The sequence below is a fragment of the Stegostoma tigrinum genome, chromosome 28 (genome assembly GCF_030684315.1).
Source record: "Stegostoma tigrinum isolate sSteTig4 chromosome 28, sSteTig4.hap1, whole genome shotgun sequence".
Taxonomy (NCBI): domain Eukaryota; kingdom Metazoa; phylum Chordata; class Chondrichthyes; order Orectolobiformes; family Stegostomatidae; genus Stegostoma; species Stegostoma tigrinum.
The window spans coordinates 15,873,931-15,894,124 of NC_081381.1; the positions used below are offsets into that span (position 1 = coordinate 15,873,931).

General features: G+C 43.0%; 1 protein-coding gene across 3 annotated transcripts in view; it reads right to left on the reverse strand.

The window, feature by feature from the left end:
* Window positions 1-5,964, reverse strand: part of ca6 (carbonic anhydrase VI) — a 28,864-nt gene extending 22,900 nt beyond the window's left edge. For 2 of the 3 annotated variants that reach the window (XM_048561604.2, XM_048561603.2), the window contains exons 1-4: window positions 5,740-5,964; window positions 5,305-5,487; window positions 4,288-4,436; window positions 611-706 (exon numbers count right to left, since the gene is read on the reverse strand). In XM_048561604.2, coding sequence (XP_048417561.1) covers window positions 611-706; window positions 4,288-4,436; window positions 5,305-5,487; window positions 5,740-5,827 — 516 coding nt within the window. In that variant the 5' untranslated portion in view covers window positions 5,828-5,964. The remainder of the gene's footprint in view (window positions 1-610; window positions 707-4,287; window positions 4,437-5,304; window positions 5,488-5,739) is intronic. The other variant, XM_048561605.2, reaches the window with a different exon arrangement.
* Between the last annotated feature and the right edge of the window lie 14,230 nt (window positions 5,965-20,194).

Genomic DNA, 20,194 nt, shown 5'->3' on the forward strand with positions numbered 1-20,194 from the left:
TGATATAACAAAGTGTGGAGCTGGATGAAGACAGCAGGCCTAGCAGCATCTTAGGTTTCTGATCAGCTATGTAATGGAAAGAAAGTAAAGCCTCTGCTAGTACTCTCTGTAGATCCTGGCTACAACAAGTGTGTAAAAATGGATGTTACCACAGTAATTCCCACTCTGATGTGGGAGCAGATAGCTTAGTTGGTATGACAGCATGTGTGAACTAGATTGATGAGCTTGTAACCTGCCCTTGTCCTATCCATAGTGGAGATCATGGAGCTATCCATCAGATCTGCCATCCAACACAAAAGTCAAGAATACGGTGCTGTGTGATTAAAATCAAACCAGCTTTTAACCAGTAGAGATCCTAATGACGCTCTCCCAGTAAATGTCACTGAGAGATTGATGATCAATCACAATAAAAGATGATCGCACCAGTTGCTACACACTTTTGTTTGTACCCACTAACCCAATGGGGACTGCTCAGCATATCCTGGTGCTCTTCCAGCTAGGAATCCTGATGGTCACTTGGTTAGGATGCCAGAGCCTCTGCTAAAAAGTTAGAGCCTGGATTTTATTGTCTTACCAGTGTCGCGTTTGCATGACTTCCCTTGAAGCATACCTCATAGAAAAATGCGAGCACGGCCAATCCATCTGCTTTATCGGAAGCTTCCAAGAAGCTGCTGTATTTGTCTGAATTATAGTGAACAATATGCAGCTGAAAAACAATTTTTTTAAAAAGGTATCAATTCATTGCAGTCCACTCTTTTCAGTCGTGCTGTTTGAACATGTTACATGGCATACTGGTAGGTAAGATAAAGGTCACTATCGTCTTACATCATAGGGCTGCTCTCTCATTAGAGAAAGACAACAGGCGGTGGTTTAACCTGAGGGTCAACATCCCTCAGGTGAGGGGAGAGTTTGCGAAGAGCAATCCTTTACAGTAACGTCTGCAAATGCTGTTGGTGTCGCTCTGCTTTGGAAATCATCTGTCCAGCTAATGAGTCACAAACCACAGTGTGAATTTGAAGGTCTGAATAGCCTCCTTTTGAGCCGTAATGGCTCTATATTATATAGCAGCCAGGAACATCCCAACTCCAATGTGCTTACTGAAGTGATCTGGGAGTCTAGGGTGTACAATAAGTACAATGTGAACACTGGGTGAGGTCAGGGTTGGTACGATTAGCTGCTGACACAAAGAATAGTCGATGGAATGAGTTCAGGTGGTAGGAGCACACACCTATACAGATTAACCCACTAGCATTGGGCAATACCAGCCCAGTTCGTCCCCTCCCCCGACTGCACCACACAACCAGCCCAGCGCTTCCCCTCCCCCCACTGCATCCTAAAACCAGCCCAGCCTGTCTCTGCCTCCCTAACCTGTTCTTCCTCTCACCCATCCCTTCCTCCCACCCCAAGCCGCACCTCCATTTCCCACCTCCTTGACCTGTCCGTCTTCCCTGGACTGACCTATCCCCTCCCTACCTCCTCACCTATACTCTCCTCTCCATCTATCTTCTTTTCTCTCCATCTTCGGTCCGCCTCCCCCTCTCTCCCTATTTATTCCAGAACCCTCACCCCTTCCCCCTCTCTGATGAAGGGTCTAGGCCTGAAACGTCAGCTTTTGTGCTCCTGAGATGCTGCTTGGCCTGCTGTGTTCATCCAGCTTCACACTTTATTATCTTGGGCAATAAGTGGGTGAAAATTACAATGTCAAAAATTATGCTCCCCAGCAGTGTAATGGAAAGATAGTAAAGCTCTAAGGGTCTCGACCCGAAATATCGGTCTTCCTGCTCCTCCGATGCTGTTTGGCCTACTGTGTTCATCCAGCTTCACACCATTTTATCTCAGATTCTCCATCATCGGCAGCTCCCACTATCTCTCACCAGCACCATCTGTACCTTTTGGCCACAACATGGTAATTCAGGTGGGGGAGTGGATAGCTCGGTTGGTAAGACAGCTGCTGTGACAGATTGGTGTTAACGGCAAGGGGGATGATTCCCGTTCTAGGTGGGGTAGAGTTGTCACCGTCCTCCTTACCCTATCCATAGCGGAGCTACGGGTCAGATCTGCCTTCCAACAGAGAACTCAAGAACTGGGTGCTATGCAATCAAAATCAAACCAGATGATGTCTTTCTACAAACCAGTATGTTACTCACCAACATGTTAGGAAGTTAAATTTGTATCCTTTGCACTTAAGGTAAGCGTATAGCACTGGCTACAGTTCACACATTGTCAGTCTAAATTTTATAGAGAGGGCATGTGTGTATTGTTTACCAAATCCTGGTAAAAAGGTGGGTCAGCAGCTCACCAATTTAGTTGATACTAAGTTGAGGGTGTTCTTAACAATGAGTGAATGGGACTTTCTCCCCTCATGGACAAGAGGTCCTGCACTTGAGAGATGTAGCCAATCCGCCTGGAAGCTGACTAGTCCCAGCAGCACCAGGATTAAGTAGTGGCCACTGCTGGAACTGCAAGCAAGTCAAAGGAAGATCAGTGGGGAATTAAGGACCCTCATGATGATGGAGTGGAGGAGATTGTTTAACAAGGTGAGGTATTGGGGAGACAAAGGGATAGTTACCATCTTGGCTGGCCATAGAGGACATTGCAAAGGAGGTACTCCCCATTTATTCAAACTTTTACCCGAAGTTGGAGTTCTTGCCCCACTCTTATATGGTGGCAGAGATGGATTCAGGCCCTGAGTGGTCTTAATTAGCCACAAGGCCTTCAAAATGCCAAATAGTGGACAGGCTGATGCCTTAACCTCCACCCTGCCTCACCATGATATGGGCTAGGACAACTGGATGGTGGCTGGGAAGGCAATGGGATGGCCACCTGTTTTATATCACAGGCCCCCACTCAGCCTTCAAATATGGCAGCCTCCGCAAAAAATCTCATCTTCTGAGGGAGGGTCATAGACTTTAGACAGTTCTGTGGTACTTACAGAGGTAGTTATTTGGGAAATTTTACACTTTCAACTTTTTGAGTCCACCCCCTCCACCAAATACCCAATTCCAGGATCTGGACTACTCCCAACTCAACCTGACTGTCCCATCAGTGAATCCCGACAGTGCAGAAAGAGACTATTTGGCCAATCGAGCCTGCACAGAACTTCTGCAGAGTATCCCTACCAGACCCATCCCCCACCCTATCCCTGCATTTCCCATGGACAATTCACCTAACTTGCACATCCCAGGACATTATGGGGCAACTTAGCATGACCTATCCACCTAGCCTGCACATCTCTGGACTGCGGGAGGAAACCAGAGCACCCGGAGATAACCCACAGGGACAGGGGGAGAATGAGCAAACTCCACACAGAGAGTCACCCAAGGCTCCTGGTGTTGTGGGGCAGCGGTGCTATCCACTCAGCTGCCATGCCTAAAACCTAGCGCCTAACTCTGATTCCTCTAAACCCCTGAATGCACACCTAACCCTCTTCCAAACAAACACCAACCTGACCCAACTACACTCGCCAACCATGCCTAGACCCTTCCCCTGATCAGACTTACCAAGCACCAGATCTGACTACTCTTTGCAACCTAATCCAGAATCTCTCAAACCCCACCTCCCACTCACCTACTTACCCACATACCACCCTGCCTAGCTCCCACCTGATCACTATCACCCTGCTCGCCTGCGACCAGGTCCTCCTACTTCACCTATCCACTTACACCTTACCCAATCCCCTGCCCATTCACTCATACATCCATTCACCTAGTCACTAATGTTCACACTGTGGACATTTACACTGACAGCAACTACAACACTGCAATGGGGCTCTTTGTAGGATTATTTGTTCGCTTTAGAAGCCTGGTTTGAAAGACCAAGCAAGAACTATGGAGCCGCGTCTAGATTTTGGGCAGAGTGGCAAACAAACAGCTATCCGGGCTCGTAGACCATTAGACCATTTGGCAGATGCCTAATTTGCTCAAATTATTTCAGGAGAATATCAACCCTTTTACAGGAAGGCCAGACAGGTATCATCTGGTTATATTTTAAATCAATCAATATATACTTTATTCAACAATTTACTTATTAACTGGCTTGTGTTTTAAAACAAAATAATAAACAGATTGCACTCTCAATGCTACGAGAAAACTAATATTTGCAACATTGCAAGATGTTTGTTTCGAAGGCACCTTGACAGTGGAATTGCAAAGATTGATTTTCATTTCTGCAGTTCCATTCACAATCTCAGCTTATCACAAAGTATGCCACAGCTCACACTATTTTCTTGAAGTAGTTACCGCTGAAATGTAGATGAAATTGGCTGTAAGTTTAGGGTATTCTCTATACCTCTGCCACATAGCGGATGCCATCAATTGTATGCTCTGAGCCACTGCTCTCCAGGTCAAGGCCACCCCAGTGGAAATGCATCTGAACGGCTGTGTAACGATTTGGCAACCCTTTGCTGATAAACATGGAGGGTGGCAAGTTTATTGCAACTATGAAAGCAGAATGCACAAGGTTACACGTTAAAATGTGCATCTTCCTCAGAGCATTGCTCAATAGTTTTAAAATCATGAACCATATAAATGTACAAACTGTTAATTTTTAACTATATACAGCAGGTATAAAACATATAGTCCCATGAAATGTGTTGAACACAGTCCTGACAGCTAATTATTATCTTTGTAAGTTTGCATAATGAATTTTAGGCATCGTATTGTAACTACAGTACCTCCGAATTGCTTCCATAAACACAATGGATTTAATGACAATGCCTATTTATGTGGTGCCTTTAACATGAAAAATGACTTATGTCGCTACACAAAGAAGCAGACATTGGGTAACAGCTGGAGATTTAGCAGGGAAATGTCAAGGGCAGATCAAAAGGGAATGTATTTAAAGATTGAGATGAAGGCAGCAAGGAGCAAGGGTTCAGGGAGCAAGATCCACAAAATTAGATGCGGAGGGTTGAAGGTTCAGACACCAAAAATGGAGTAGAGAGAGCTAGGTAGCACATGGAACAATTCCATGGAGAATTATCAGAGCCAAAGCCGTTTCACAGGTCCATTTGTGAGCAGTGGTTACAAGAGATCATTGAGGAGTAGGAACCCAAGCTTATTAATTCCATTCAAGGGACACATAAGCTAATGGCAGCACTCCATGGGAATAAATCATTTGGATGAAATGCAAAGGGCTGCCCCATCTTTGGAAAATAGCATCAGCAAGAGGAAAAACCTTCTTAGTAAGGATTGGGAAAATTAAGGAAAGGATACACTAGACAATCAATCATAGGTATGATTATTTCAGGAAATTTAAAGAAAAGGCCATGTCATTGATAAAACGTAGAATGAAAAGAAGCAAGACCTGAATGTCCATTATTGATCATCAGGAATGGTCCCTCATGTGGTCCATCATATCCACTTAACTCCAAATGGGGTAGAGTCATATTAAACTTCACTTTTTTCTTCTGAATATCGATTGGAGATTGGTGCAAGCCAATGCAGGCCGGATACTTCAAACCCCAAACGGCTTCATTCAAGTCTCCTTCTAGTAAACATGTAAAGGACAGAGAAACTCAGAAAACACCTTCACACCCATTTACTGTCAAACTCTTACCTTGCATTCCACATTTTTTCACGGGCAGAAATTTCTTACAACTTTATATCTAAGCATCAAATTAATTTTCCAGGACATCATTCCTTCTCCAATCCATGCATTCTGGTTGAAAATTAGGACAATTATTGCTGATCTAAATTTTGCGTGAAATTAAATCATAGATATAGTGAGCATTTTATTTACCTTGATAGCTCCAGTGCTCCTTGTTAGCAATACCTGACCGCATGCAAAGCAGGATAAAAATTCCCAAAGCAAACTTCCTCAAATCCATGTGCCTGGGACAGAAATTATCCCACACGCTAGTTAATTGCAGTGCTGCGCACAGACTGACAGTCAGGAGGTCATCAGTCCTAGACAGATCAGAGTACTCTACTGATGCTCCAGTTAAAATGCTAGTATGTAGCCTGGGTGTAAGCAAATCATCTGTTCAAATTACAAATTTTGTACTCATCTTGGTTGCATGAAACAGTCATGAGTGTTATTTTTTTTAATTAAATCAATGCTTCAGAAGATGGGTCACGCCAACATTTGTGAAATTGAAACCCGTTTTAATTAAAACCGTTGCAGGTAAAGTTGGCCATTTTTACTCCTTCAGTCTGCAGTTTGAGTGGGCTGCTGAGGAAATTTCTCAATGGTGAAAAGGACCATTTCTTTTTTAAAAGAAGCATGGATTCCTTGCTCCATATCTGGCTGCTAATGGAGTTGCAAGAGAATTTCTCTGGGGGTCTATCTTGCGGCAGACGGCCGCAGATTTGTAGTTAACGTCATTGGCATTTTTTACATGACCAAAATGGGCTGAAAGGACCACAAGAAAGTTTACAATCAACAGATGCTGCCAAGGACAGTTTTGGAGTCGGAGAAAGGAGGCACTACTAGTTACAGAATTTCACTCAGGGGAAAAGTATTCTTACAAGGCACAAACAAAATTAACTTAACCGGATGTAAAGGAGACCATTGAGCATCTGTGAAGAGAAATTGCAAATTAACATTTTGTGGTTAAGATCTTTCAACAGAATTTACTGATAATTGGAATGGACTCCCTAAGGAAGTGGTGGATGTGGGTACAATCACAGCGTTTAAAAGACATTTGGATTAGTACGTGAATAGGAAAGGTTTGGAGGGGTATGGGCCAAGTACAGGCAGGTGGGACTGGGTTAGTTTGCGATCATGGTTGGAATGGACTGGCTGGGCCGAAAGGTCTGTTTCTGTGCTGTACGACTCTTTGACTCTATAAGCAGGTCCCTGAATAAAACCGAATGTTAAAACATCAGGAGGAGAATAGCTGAGAACATCCGTGAATTATGAATATTGACTCCCTGCAAAGAGTTTGGGCCGGGGATTAAAGATGTTTCGTTGCATCCGTTTCTGTTTCTCATTCATCCTACAAATGGGTCAGCTTATTGTTTAGGACATTCCTGGAAAATATTATTCTGTTTCCTTCATTTGACAGGTGCTGCCCTTTTGGAAATTTCCCACTGGAAACCATGTGTAAATGTTAATCGTGGCATCAATGTGGGCCTCTATTTTCTGCGATTGTGGTCCCTAGGTGTTACATAATTTTGAAGCTTTTAAATAAAAGCTGTTTATTTCATTTCCAATTTCTTTCCACTGGGACTGCTACAAAACTATAAGTAACACTTACATGTCACAAAGCAGCGTTGTCGTGGTATTTCCTAGTTATAGAGCCATAGTCACACAGCATGAAAACAGGCCCTTCGGTCCAATCAGACCAAACTCTATGTCTCTTGAGTTCTACAACACTACCAAAGGCCTTACTTTTAATTGTGTCAGCCCTGCCCTTGTTTGTTTTAGCAAAATGCAATACTGCACATTTATCCAAATTACTCTTCAATATCTGACATTTATCCAAATTGCAGCAACTCTTCAGCCCATTGACCCAACTGATTACATCTTTGTAATCTTTGGTAAACTTCTTCACTGTCCACTATATCACCAATTCTGATGTCATCTGCAAATGTATTAACCATTCCTTCATCTAACCATTATGAGTCTGATATCCCTTTTTTGCCTTTTCTTCATTTAACACAGATTTTCTCTGTGCTGTGTGGGTGGACACAACAGAGGTTGGTAACTTAATCTTCAGCAGTAATTGTGAGTTGTGAGAGGTAGTTCCGATACAATTTAAATTCCAAAGTTACCAGTCTTGCTGTGAAAAATCTCCTGCCCTCATTTAACACTCTCCAAATCTAAAAAGGTGCACAGAAGCAGAGTGAGCTTGGCGGTAGGTATGTACAAATCACTGTAGTTTGGTAGGGTAGTTTGAGAAAGCAGAATATGGAATCCAAGGCTTTCTAAACAGGGGCATGGAGTGAAAAAGCCAAGTGCTTTCGATGAACTTGTAGAAAACACTGGTTCAGCCTCAGCTACAATATTGTGTTCAATTCTGGGGCCCCACACTTTAGAAAGTGTGCAGAAAACTTTCATAATTGTTTCTTAGATATGAAACTTTATAACTTGCATGGTTTGGAGAAGCTGAGTTGTTCTACTTAAGAAATAGAATATTTAAAGGGGATTTTGATCAAAGGGCTCAAAAGCATAAGGGGTCTGAACAAAAGACGAAGAAAGTGTTACATTGGCAGAAGGGTCAGGAACGAGAATACTCTGAGTTAAGGCATATGTTGAAAGCAGCAGCATGACATGAGCTTGGGAACCCTGCAGCACAATGGTATCAATGTGGACTTCACAAGCTTCAAAATCTCCCCTTTCCCCCACCGTATCCCAAAACCAGCCCAGTTCTTCCCCTCCCCCCACTGCATCACAAAACCAGCCCAGCTCGTCCCCTCCCCCCACTGCATCCCAAAACCAGGCCAGCCTGTCTCTGCTTCCCTAACCTGTTCTTCCTCTCACCAATCCCTTCTTCCCACCTCAAGCCGCACCTCCATTTCCTACCTACCACCTCATCCCACCTCCTTGACCTGTCCATCTTCCCTGGACTGACCTAGCCCCTCCCTACCTCCCCACCTATACTCTTCTCTCTACCTATCTTGTTTACTCTCCATCTTCGGTCCGCCTCCCCCTCTCTCCCTATTTATTCCAGTTGCCTCGCCCCCTCCCCCTGTCTGATGAAGGGTCTAGGCCCGAAACATCAGCTTTTGTGCTCCTGAGATGCTGCTTGGCCTGCTGTGTTCATCCAGCTCCATACTTTGTTATCTTGGATTCTTCAGCATCTGCAGTTCCCATTATCACTGACAGAGGTGGAATTTTTTTACTCAGCAAGAATCTCTAATGAAATGCCTTGGAATAAAGAGGAGGCTGATTCAATTATGGTTTCCATAAAGAAAACTAATTTAATCCCTATAGTGTAGATGCAGGCCATTCAGCCCATCAAGTCTGCACCAAGCTTCCAAAAAGCAACCCAGCCAAACCCAGACCCCTAAAGCCCCACATTAACCATGGCTAATCCACTAAACCTAGACGCTTGGGGCGGCTTAGTGTGGCCAATTCCCCTTGTCTGCTTGTCTTCGTACTGTGGAAGGAAACTGGAACCCCCATTGGAAACCCATGCAGACACGAGGAGAACATACAAACTCCAGACAGTCACCCAAGGCTAGAATCAAATTCAGGCCCCTTGAAGTGTGAGGCAGCAGTGCTAACCACCATGCCACTGTTAGATAACCATGTGAATGGAAAAATAATCAGAACAGGGAAATGGCAGGAATTGTAACTGGGAGAGTTGCTCTTGCGGAGAGCTGATATAAGCATAAAAGGGTGAATAGGCTCCTTCTTTCTGTAACCATTCTATGATCCTAATATTACAGCTAAGATTAGCTGGAAAATAAATCAAAGCTGCGCCCCTATCTGCTGTGTAAATGAAAAGTAAGAACAAATGATCCTGAAACAGGATTGCAAAAGTAAACAAATGTCGCCTCTCTGTAGCAGTGAAAAGTGACAGAGTGAAATGTTTCTGATAAAAGATTTTGCAAGTATATAGCAATATCCTTTATGACCTTGGAGCATCCCAAATCTCTTCACGGGAAACGAAGCATTTTTGGAAGTGAAAGTTGCTGTTGTGATGTAAGAAATGTTACTTTATTATTGTTCGAGAACTACTGAAGATAATGTTGCTTGAAAAATTGATCAGAAATATAATGACTGGATGTTCCTGGGAACGATGTTCCTTTGTACATGAGCCCATTGACTAAATCATGTGACTGCCAGGAAAGCTCTTTTGAGCTTAAAGTGTTCCAGTTCACCCTTTACTAGTCACTTTTCCACTGGTGTCTGTTCACCTGAGACATCAAGAGGTTGTCATTCATGATACAAAGAATCTCGTTTATTACTTTTGATCCTGTCCTAATGCCAACTATTCATGAGATTATTATTCCAGTCTTCTGGTGAGGAAATCATAATTAATTCCGCAAAATCAGAAAACCAACGCAGACCAATTGTTCAAAAAAAACATGCAGGGCAGTTCTTCTTGGCCAACATTCAACCCCTAGTCAAAGTCACTAAAACAGATTGGCTGGTCCCTATCTATAACAGTTTGTGGGAGCCTCTGTGCACTAACTGACTGCCATGTTTCCTATATTACAAAGTAACTAACACTTCAAAAATGCTTCATCAATTGCAAGGTATTTTAGTGTGGAGGTGCTGGTGTTGGACTGGGCTGGAAAAGTCGGAAATCACACAACAGAACAGCTGTTCTGAACATTTGTGATTTAAAATAAACCTGTTGGACTATAACCTGATGTTGTGTGAGTTCTGAAAGTGTTTTGGGAAATCTCGAACCCATGAAAGTTGGTTAATAAATGCAGATAACACAGCATGGAGCTGGAGAAACACAGCAGACCAGGCAGTATCAAAAGAGCAGGAACGTTGATGTTTTGGGTTGGGACCCTTCTTCAGAAAATCTGAAGAATTTTCTGGAGAAGGGTCCCGACCCAAAACGCCAACTTTTCTGTTCCTCTGATGCTCCCTGGTATACTGCATTCGTCCAGCTCCACACTGTGTTATCTCTGACTCCAGCATCTGCATCATTGCTATCAGAGATGACGGGAACTGCAGATGCTGGAGAATCCAAGATATCAAAGTGTGAAGCTGGATGAACACAGCAGGCCAAGCAGCATCTTAGGAGCACAAAAGCTGACGTTTCGGGCCTAGACCCTAGGCCCGAAACGTCAGCTTTTGTGCTCCTAAGATGCTGCTTGGTCGGCTGTGTTCATCTAGCTTCACACTTTGTTATCCTGCAGTTCTTGCTATCTCTGGTTTACAAATGCATCTCTTTTATTGTTGTTTAAGAATCTTATATTTCACATCGTCATTTGGTCATTGGTTTTCAGTTTTGATGTATGAAAGGTTCATTGGGAGGACAGCACAGGTTTGATCAGAGGACATTTATTTAATTTAACAGCTATAGCAACATGGCTGTGATCTAATGTAACTCAATCTATTCCTCCTGTCCATGCCTTTATCTATTTTGTTAAACAAAATCAATACTAGTGTTCACTGGTGTGAAGACTATTTGCTGCAGGGCTGAAACAAACTGTCTGTTGAGGTAATGATTAGTCAGTGTAAAATTCCATCTCAGAGAAAATGAACTTCATGAAGGACATTCAGCACAAGGGAAGAATTTATATTGAATAATATTAAACTGCAATAAGGTCCTATTAGAAAATAATGGCTGCTGGATGAGGTTTTAAATGCAGCACTTTTAATGTTGCCAAATATTTATTGTTGCTCTATTTTCTCTCATAGAAAGTTTCTCAAATTAATGCTGACGCTAAATTTACATCCTTCATATGCAGGACTAATACCATTAATACACATATGGTAATATTGAGTCTTTTACTTCCAGCCTTTAAATCAAAATATTCCAACACCCATAGCGTTACATATAAAAGGCACCACTTGTTGTGTGAGAGTTAATGGGAATTGCAGATGCTGGAGAATCCGAGGTAACAAAGTGTGGGGCTGGATGAACACAGCAGGCCAAGCAGCATCTCAGGAGCACCAAAGCTGACGTCTAGGCCCGAAACATCAGCTTTTGTGCTCCTGAGATGCTGCTTGGCCTGCTGTGTTCATACAGCTCCACACTTTGCTACCACTTGGTGTGTAATTCTTTGCTTTGGTCATTAGCTCCATTATGTTCTGCCTTTTGACATTGGGGGTTTGTCAGTATCTCATGGCAGTCACAGGCTATCTCATATTTTGCATTATTTTATTCTCTCCAGGAGTAAAAAGTTTCTTGAGGTTAAAGATGTCAAGGATCTGGGGAGAGAGAGTAGGATTGCAGCGTTGAGGTAGAGAAGCAGCCAGTGATAATGTTGAATTGTGAAGAGGACTCAATGGGCCAAATGGCCAACTCCAGCTCTTATTTTCTATGTTTCAGATGTCCAGTGTCAATGAATTTCTTACTGGTCCCACTGTTGACTCACTTGATGAAGACATGCTGTTTCATTGCCTAATCGGTGTTGAGTTGGCTGATCTCAACCAGGATAGCAGTTAAGGCTGGTAACAGAGGAAAACAGCCCCATTTCTGTACCTAAACAGAGTCCAATGACTTGAGCAGGAAAATGTTCGTGGTTGGAGGAAGGCAGAAATTGATTCTTCTGCAACTGACTAACTTACCAACACTGACAGTCCATTATCACTTAGGTAAGGTCCCACAGGAAAACTAGCGTGGTATAACACAATGCTTTGAGAAGGGAGAGGGAATAAATAAATATCAAGCATGGAATGAGAGCATGAAGATTGAAATTCCCCCTTTTAGCTCTTGATCTCAGTTAATGATTAAAAAGATATATCTTCAGCTGGTCTCAATGCATTTAAATTGTTTGTAACTTGGTACTGTGTTTAAAAAGTACATCGAGAGTGATGGATCAATACTTGATTCAGTTGATATTTATTTGGTAGAATTCCTATATGGTGAATTTAATTGAAGAAATTTCTATTAATGATTTTATAATGGTTTTAACATTACATTCTGTGTTCATAAGGACAGTGTCACTAGTTTAACTAAAAATTTGCAAGTTGCTATTTTTGGTTCGGCTTACGGTCATCTATTAACAGCTTAATTCAGTGATGAGTGTCTTGTGGCTCTTCGTTATCCATATGCTTTGTGAGAATATTAATTTTCAGTTAATGAAGCAGAGAGTCACTACACAGTTTGAGATTTGTGGAAAACAGATTCTGGCTTTGCTCATAATCTTCCTGTCCCTGGTGAAAGTGTAATACCAAAAGAGCAGATCTTTGGGCATTTTCTAAAACAGGATGGAATATCACTCTAGTTTTAAATGTTGAAATTATATCAAAGATTCACTGCAACAGAATAATTTTCCAGTTGCACCGCACCCCCCACAAAAAAACTTAATGATCGGCAAGAGATATCATCCACATTTCGCACAAATTCTCAAATCAAGACACAGTGCCATGAAGGCACCAAATAAAAATATCTCTGTACAGCTAAAGGTGGAAAATTATTGGAAAGAATGATCTTTCATGAACTCCTGTGGCTCCTACTGGGTAATAGAGGTCATCATCCTAGAAACAGGCCCTTTGGCCCAACTTACCCATACCTCCCAGTTTTCACAATGAAATGAATCCCATTCATCTGCATTTAGTCCATATCCCTCTATACCTATCCCATCTACGTACCTGTCTAAATATTTCTTAAATGACAAAATTGTACTCACGTCCACCAATATCTCTAGCAGCCCCATCCAGACCCTCACCACCCTCTGTGTGAAAAAGTCACCCCTGTGGACCCTTTTGTATCTGTTCCCTCTTGAGCCTATGACCTCTACTTTTAGACTCCCCTACCATGGGTAGAAGCTGTTGGCTGTCTAACTTTTTCTCTGCCTCTCATGGTTTTATGGACCTTTGTAAGGTTACACCTCAGCCAGCTATGCTCTAGGGAAAGAAGTCCCAGCCTATCCAACCTCAAACCTTCTAACCCAGGTAGCACCTTTGCTGCACTCTTTCTAGTTTAATTATATACTTTCTATAGCAAAGTTTGTGAAAGTCATTTGGCAGAGTCTGTGAGGCAGCTTTTCTAGACTGTCTCGCAGAGAAAGTGGTAACTTGAAGTTGGAAAAAATTAAAACGGGACATTATTCTTTTGAAGCCAATGGATGGTAGGTTTGCTTGCGCGAAAACTATGGGTTATCCAGTTGTAGGAAGACAGTTACATCACTGCAGATGTGCTATATTTAACAAAAACAAAATCGACTCAAAAAACGTTCTCACGGATACCTGTGTACAACATTTTGTTGCTTGTATGTCACTGATTTATGAATGGGGAAAGCTATCACAGCAGTTCTGTAAAACACACTAATTCCCAAATGGCATAACTGAAATATAATGGCAAGGCTCCAGTAAGACTGGGTTAAAGTACATAAGCATTAATTTCCATGCATTTAAACTAGCCGCATTCTACAAATCTTTAGCTTTATTAAGTTTTTTTGAGATTGGAGCTGAAAGCTTTAACTAAAGTTTAAATTTTTATCTTTGAATTGTGTTGCAACAGATATTGATTAGTTTGATTTACAATCCATAACTTTAATCAGTGGTAATATTGATTGGTGCTCCTGCAGTTCAAAAGGACACAATGTCTATCAGAAAGAATTTGCATTACAGAGTAATTTATCCTATCTTCCAGACCTTCCAAACCACTTCATACCCAATGACTCCTCTGTCAGTGTCACAAAATATGGTCGACACAAACCCACCAACATTATGAGCTAAATATGTTTTTGAGGGTACACAGTAGACAAAAGTCAGAAAAAAGAAACACAGGAGCTAGAAATTTGAAACAGAATTCAAAAAAATCTGGAAGAATTTTAACAAGGGTCCAGTTCCAAAACAGTCAACACAGATGCTGCCTGATTCATTGAATGTTTCAGGCATTTCTGTCTTTGGTGCATTGGAGTGGAAATGGACTCCATTCCACACTGAGGACCATGTGTGTATTGAATGAGCTGCCAGAGGCAATGATGGAGGCTGGTACAATTACAACATTTAAAAAGCATCTGGATGGGTGTAGGAAGAGGAAGGGTTTAGAGGGCTATGGGCCAAATGCTGTCAAATGGGATTAGATTAATTTAGGATATCTTGTCGGCATGGACAAGTTGAACCAAAGGGTCTGTTTCCACACTGTACAGCTCTATGATCCTAATAGGAATGGCTATTCAGCCCCTTTGATCTATTCTGTCACTCAATTTGATGATGGCTAATCAATGTTTGAATGTCAGTTATCCATCTAACCTTCAATACTCATCTTCATAAAAGTCTGTCTGTCAATTCCGGTCTTAAAATATTGACCTAAACCCAACAACTTTTTTGGAGAAATTTCCAGACTTCCCTTTGTCCAACATCGCCCTCTGAAAGGAAAAGCTTTAATTTAAAGTTAAGGGATAACACGGTGTGAAGCTGGACGAACACAGCAGGCCAAGCAGCATCAGAGGAGCAGGAAAGCTTGATGTTTCAGGTCGGGACCCAATGTCAAACTTCCCTGCTCCTCTGATGCTGCTTGGCCTGCTGTGTTCATCCAGCTTCACACTGTGTTATCTCAGATTCTCCAGCATCACCAGTTCCTACTATCTCTATAAATTTAAAGTTATGTCCTTTTGTTTCGGACTCCTCCACCAGAGGAAACAATTCTTTCCTTTACATCATTGTAAATGCCACAATCAGGTTTCATCTTTTACATTTCATGAAATACAAACCAATGTTTCTACAACCTGAGTTCCTCATATGACCAATCCAGCATGTTTATAATTCTAGCAAACCTGGGCTACATTCCTCTGGTCTTCTCCCAGAAACTCTCCAAATTACTTCCACTCAAGTAACTGTTTAACTTCCTTTTGAATGACTCAATTGAACCTGCCACCACCATAATCTTAGGCAGTATATTTCCAGACCCAAATCACTGATTGTGAAAGATGTTTTCCCTCAATCACTTATGCTTCTGTAACTAATAAAAGATGAAAGAATGCAGGGCTACAGGGATAGAGTAGGTGATGCATCTGGGTGGGATGCTTTCTGGAGGGTCAGTATGGAGTTGATGGGCTGAATGGCCTGCCTCCACACTGTAGGGATTCTATGATTCTAAAGGTCCAAATGGATTTCATCCTAGGTCTTAAAACATTGATCCTAGGTATGAATAATGGTTTTATTATTATGTATATTTTATGGTGAAGAATAACGTGAAAAGCTTGATACTGTGCAATTTTGAATAGTTTAAGAATAACATTTTTAGAAATGATATAGCTCAAACAGTCAATAATCCTGCCACCACCTCTTCACCACCACCAGCCCCAAACCCAACCAACTCTGAACTCGCCAGTCCTCAGGCACTATCTTATGCCACTGTGCCTACCTCACTGACGTTGCGTCTGCTGATGTATCAGCCAATGCCAGGTTCCATGTTTGCCCCTCTGCCAGCTACACCCTCCTTGTCAGCTTGGACCCTGGTCCAGGCTCACCAGCTGGCCCATCATCGTCCGCCAGAGTTCCACCAGCCACTGCCATGCCCCGAACCCCGAAGAAGCTACCTTCCTACTGCCTCCTGCCTTCCTTGTCAATCCCATCACCGCTGGTGCCACTGTGACCAAGCACTCCCCAGAAGGTAGGTAGTAGAAAAAACCAAAAGCAAAGAAAGAAATGATAAAAGAAGAATGAGAAAAGAAAGTTGACAGAGTGGATGAGACCTGGGCTCAGGTAGTAGATGGAATAGTATTAGTTTTCCAAAATTTCCCAGATATAGGAAAGGCTCCATCAAGCGTGACATAGTGGTTCAGTGTTTAGCACTGCAGCCTCACAGCACTAGGAACCTGGGTTTTAATCCAGCTTCAGGTGACTGTCTGTGTGGAGTTGGCATGTTCTCCTTGCCGTGGAAAATATAGAGTTACAGATTTGGGATGGGTCTGGATGGGATGCTCTTCAGAGGATCAGTGTAGACTCAGTGGGCTGAATGGCCTGTTTCCACACTTTACGGATTCCATTATTCTAAACGGGAAATTAGCAAATATAATCCTCCCACATATTCAAGAAGAAAGAGAGGTGGAAAACGATACCTAGCTTATCAGCATTATGTTAGAAGCATTCATTTTCTATAGGAGATATAGGTGTGCATTTGGAAAACCTCCAGGTGATAAGAAAGCATCAGTATATTTTGTCACACAGAGAAATGAAACATTTTTACTGATAAGCGCATAATGAGGATTTTAGAGATAATACAGTGTGGTGCTGGAGGAATGCAGCGGGCCAGACAGCAGCAGAGGGGCAGGAAAGTTGATGTTTTGGGTTGGGACCCTTCTTCAGAAATGGGGAGGGGAAAGGGAGCTGGGAAATAAATAGAGAGAGGAGGGGAAGGTAGGTGGGATAGTGATAGATGAGTGCAGGTAGGCAGTGGTGGGGATTGTTCAGTGGGAATGGTGGGGTGAATAGGTGGGAGAGAAGATGAACAGGTTGTGTCAGGTCAAGGAGGTGGGGCTGAGAGGAACGGTTGGACATGGGATGAGCCTGAGGGTGGGGAGGTGTTAAAACTGATGAATGCCATGTTTAGGCCATCGGGTTGTAGACTCCCAAGGTGGAATATGATGTCCTACTCCTCCAGTTTCCACGTGGCGTCATTGTGACACTGGAGGAGGCCCAGGATGGATATGTCACCCAGGGAGTGGGAGAGGGGGTTAATATGATTGGCAACCGGAAGGTGATGCCATTTGTCACGAACAGAGTGCAGATGCTGTATGAAATGGACTCTAAGTCTACACTTGATCTCACCGATGTAGACGAGGCCACAGTGAGAGCAGCGGTTTACAGATGATAAGTTCACAGATGTGCAGGTGAACTCCTGTCGGTTGTAAGAAGTTTGTTTTGGGCCTTGAATGGAGGTGAGTGAGGAGATGAGGACGTGAAGGGGCAGGTATAGTACTTCCGGCAGGTTGCAGAGAAATGGTGCCAGGTTGGTGGGGTTAGTGGGGAGTGTGGAGTGGACGAGGAAGTTGTGGAGAGAGTGGTCCCTTCAAAGGCAGATGGGACTGGGGAGGGAAATATATCTTTGGTGGTGGGGTCGGATTGCAGGTGGCAGAAATGGCGGAGAATGATACATTAGATGCAGAGGTTGGTGTGGTGATATGTGAGAAGAAGGGGGATTTTGTCTGTATTTTTGTTGGGAGAAATGGGGTTTGAGGGCTGAGGTGTGGGAAATGCAAGAGATGCAGTTGAGAGCATTTTCGATCACTGGTTGGGGTATGTTATGGTCCTTGAAATAGTATGACATTTGGGATGCGCGGGAGTGGAATGCCCCATCTTCAGGGCAGAGGTGGAGGAATTGGGAGTAGGGGATTGCATTCTTGCAGGACAGTGGGTGAGAGGAGGTGTAGTCCTGGTAGCTATGGGAGTCGGTGGGCTTGAAATAAATGTCAGTTTCGAGGTGGTCACCAGAGATGGAGATGGAGATGGGGATGGAGATCCAGAAAGGAGAGGGGGGTATCAGAGATGGTCGAGGTGAACATGAGGTTGGGATGAAAGGTATTAGTGAAGTTGACGAACTGTTCAAGCAGAGGAAGAGGTGGGGAATAGTGCCATTGTAACAGCGGAAAAGGGACTGTTCCATATACCCTATGAAGATGCAGGCCCATGCGGGTGCCCATGGCCACCCCCTTAATCTGTAGGAAGTGGGAGGAGTTATAGGAGAATTTGTTCTATTATATCCTGTTCTATATCCTGTTGGCAGGAATGTAAAAGGAAAACTTTTTAAATTTATTTTCTCTATTTTTTTTGTACCTAAGATTTGTACCTAGGTACTTTGTTCCTAAGATGTGCCATGTGTTGGAAACATTGGACAGTTTTCACCGTTCTCCTGTACTTTTGTAACTGGAGGAGACATGACAAGAAGCCTAATTTAAAATTCTAAATTCTAAAGCAGTCTGGAGGGGCTGAAAGGTTTATTTCTGCTCCTATTTTGTATGTTTGTATGTATCTGAATATAAAACACTGATTTGTCTGAACAGAGCTCTGCACAAGTCAAACTCTTTCCTGACTAGCACCAGGAATTTCTTTCTTTCAGATTTTCCTCAATTGTATCTGTTTCATGTCTCAGTCAAGAGATGATACCTCCAAAAACACGGTGAAGCTCATCATTAGAACTCCACTACACTCTCAAAGTTGTGGGGGCAGGGTGCGGTTGAACTGGCACAAATTTCTGCCTGAGAGATATGAGATCCAAGCTGGTACCAATGCAGATGTTTACACCAACAGAAAAGACGACACCCAGCTTGCTGTAACATTGAAGGTTGTTTGGCAAGCGAGGAATCGATTTTTTTTGTGGATTCATTAGATGCGAGCATCCTTGGCTGAGCCAGCATTTGTTGACCATCCCTAGTTGCCATTGAGAAGGTGGTGCTGCTGCTGCCTTTTTGAACTACCACAGCCCATTTGATGTATGTAAACCCACAATACTATTAAGAAAGAAACTCTAGGATTTAGACGCAGCAACACTGAAGGAACGCTGGTTGCTTTCAAACCCAAACTGCCTACCAGCGGTAAATGTTTTCAGCTGCTGAGATACAAAGTACAAGTAACTTTAGTTATCAATTTTGAGATCTGACTTTTGTTATGTGATAGAGTATAAGATTGGCACTGAATTTTTTTTTACAATCGGCCAATTAGATCAGGATTTTTATCCATTAGAGTGAATAAATCAAAAATACCGGTCACGTTTGTGTAAAGGAACACCAATGAGAAATTCCTACTTATAACGAAACAAAATAGAAATAAAAGAAAGGGTAAGTTTGATTACTGTCTCTCTTGAACACTGGCCGTCACAGTGGAATGGACAGATTCATTTGAGTCGTGAATTTGCTGCACACTGCGGAACACACTGGAAATAAGTTCAAGCTTCTGCTGAGCATCCAGCGCCCAATGTAGATAAAGAGTAATCATGGTTCATGCAAATGCTGATCACTGCAGTACACAGTGGAATTAAACTGTAAAGAATAAGTTTGATTCCTGTAGCTGAGCACTGGAGAACGTCATGGAATTAAAAGATAAGTCTGATTCCTGCTGCTGAACACTGGAATTCACAGTAGAATTAAACCATATGTTTGGGTCCTTCAGCTGATAAACACTGGAGGGTACACTGCAGTGAGAGGGTAAGTGTGAGCCCCTCCAAGTTTGTTGAGCTCTCAGTGCCCAGTGCAATGAGAGGGTAAGTGTGACCCCGCTGTGTTTGTTGATCTTTCAGTGCCCAGTGCAATGAGAGGGCAAATGTGACCCCCCCCCCATGTTTGTTAATCTCTCAGTGCCCAGTGCAATGTGAGGGTAAGTGTGACCCCCCAACCATGTTTGTTGATCTCTCAGTGCCCAGTGCAATGTGAGGGTAAATGTGACCCCCCTGTGTTTGTTGATCTCTCAGTGCCCAGTGCAATGAGAGGGCAAATGTGACCCCCCCCCCATGTTTGATGATCTCTCAGTGCCCAGTGCAATGTGAGGGTAAATGTGACCCCCCCCCCCATGTTTGATGATCTCTCAGTGCCCAGTGCAATGTGAGGGTAAATGTGACCCCCCCCCGTCTTTGTTGATCTCTCAGTGCCCAGTGCAATGAGAGGGTAAATGTGACCCACCCATGTTTGTTGATCTCTCAGTGCCCAGTGCAATGAGAGGGTAAATGTGACCC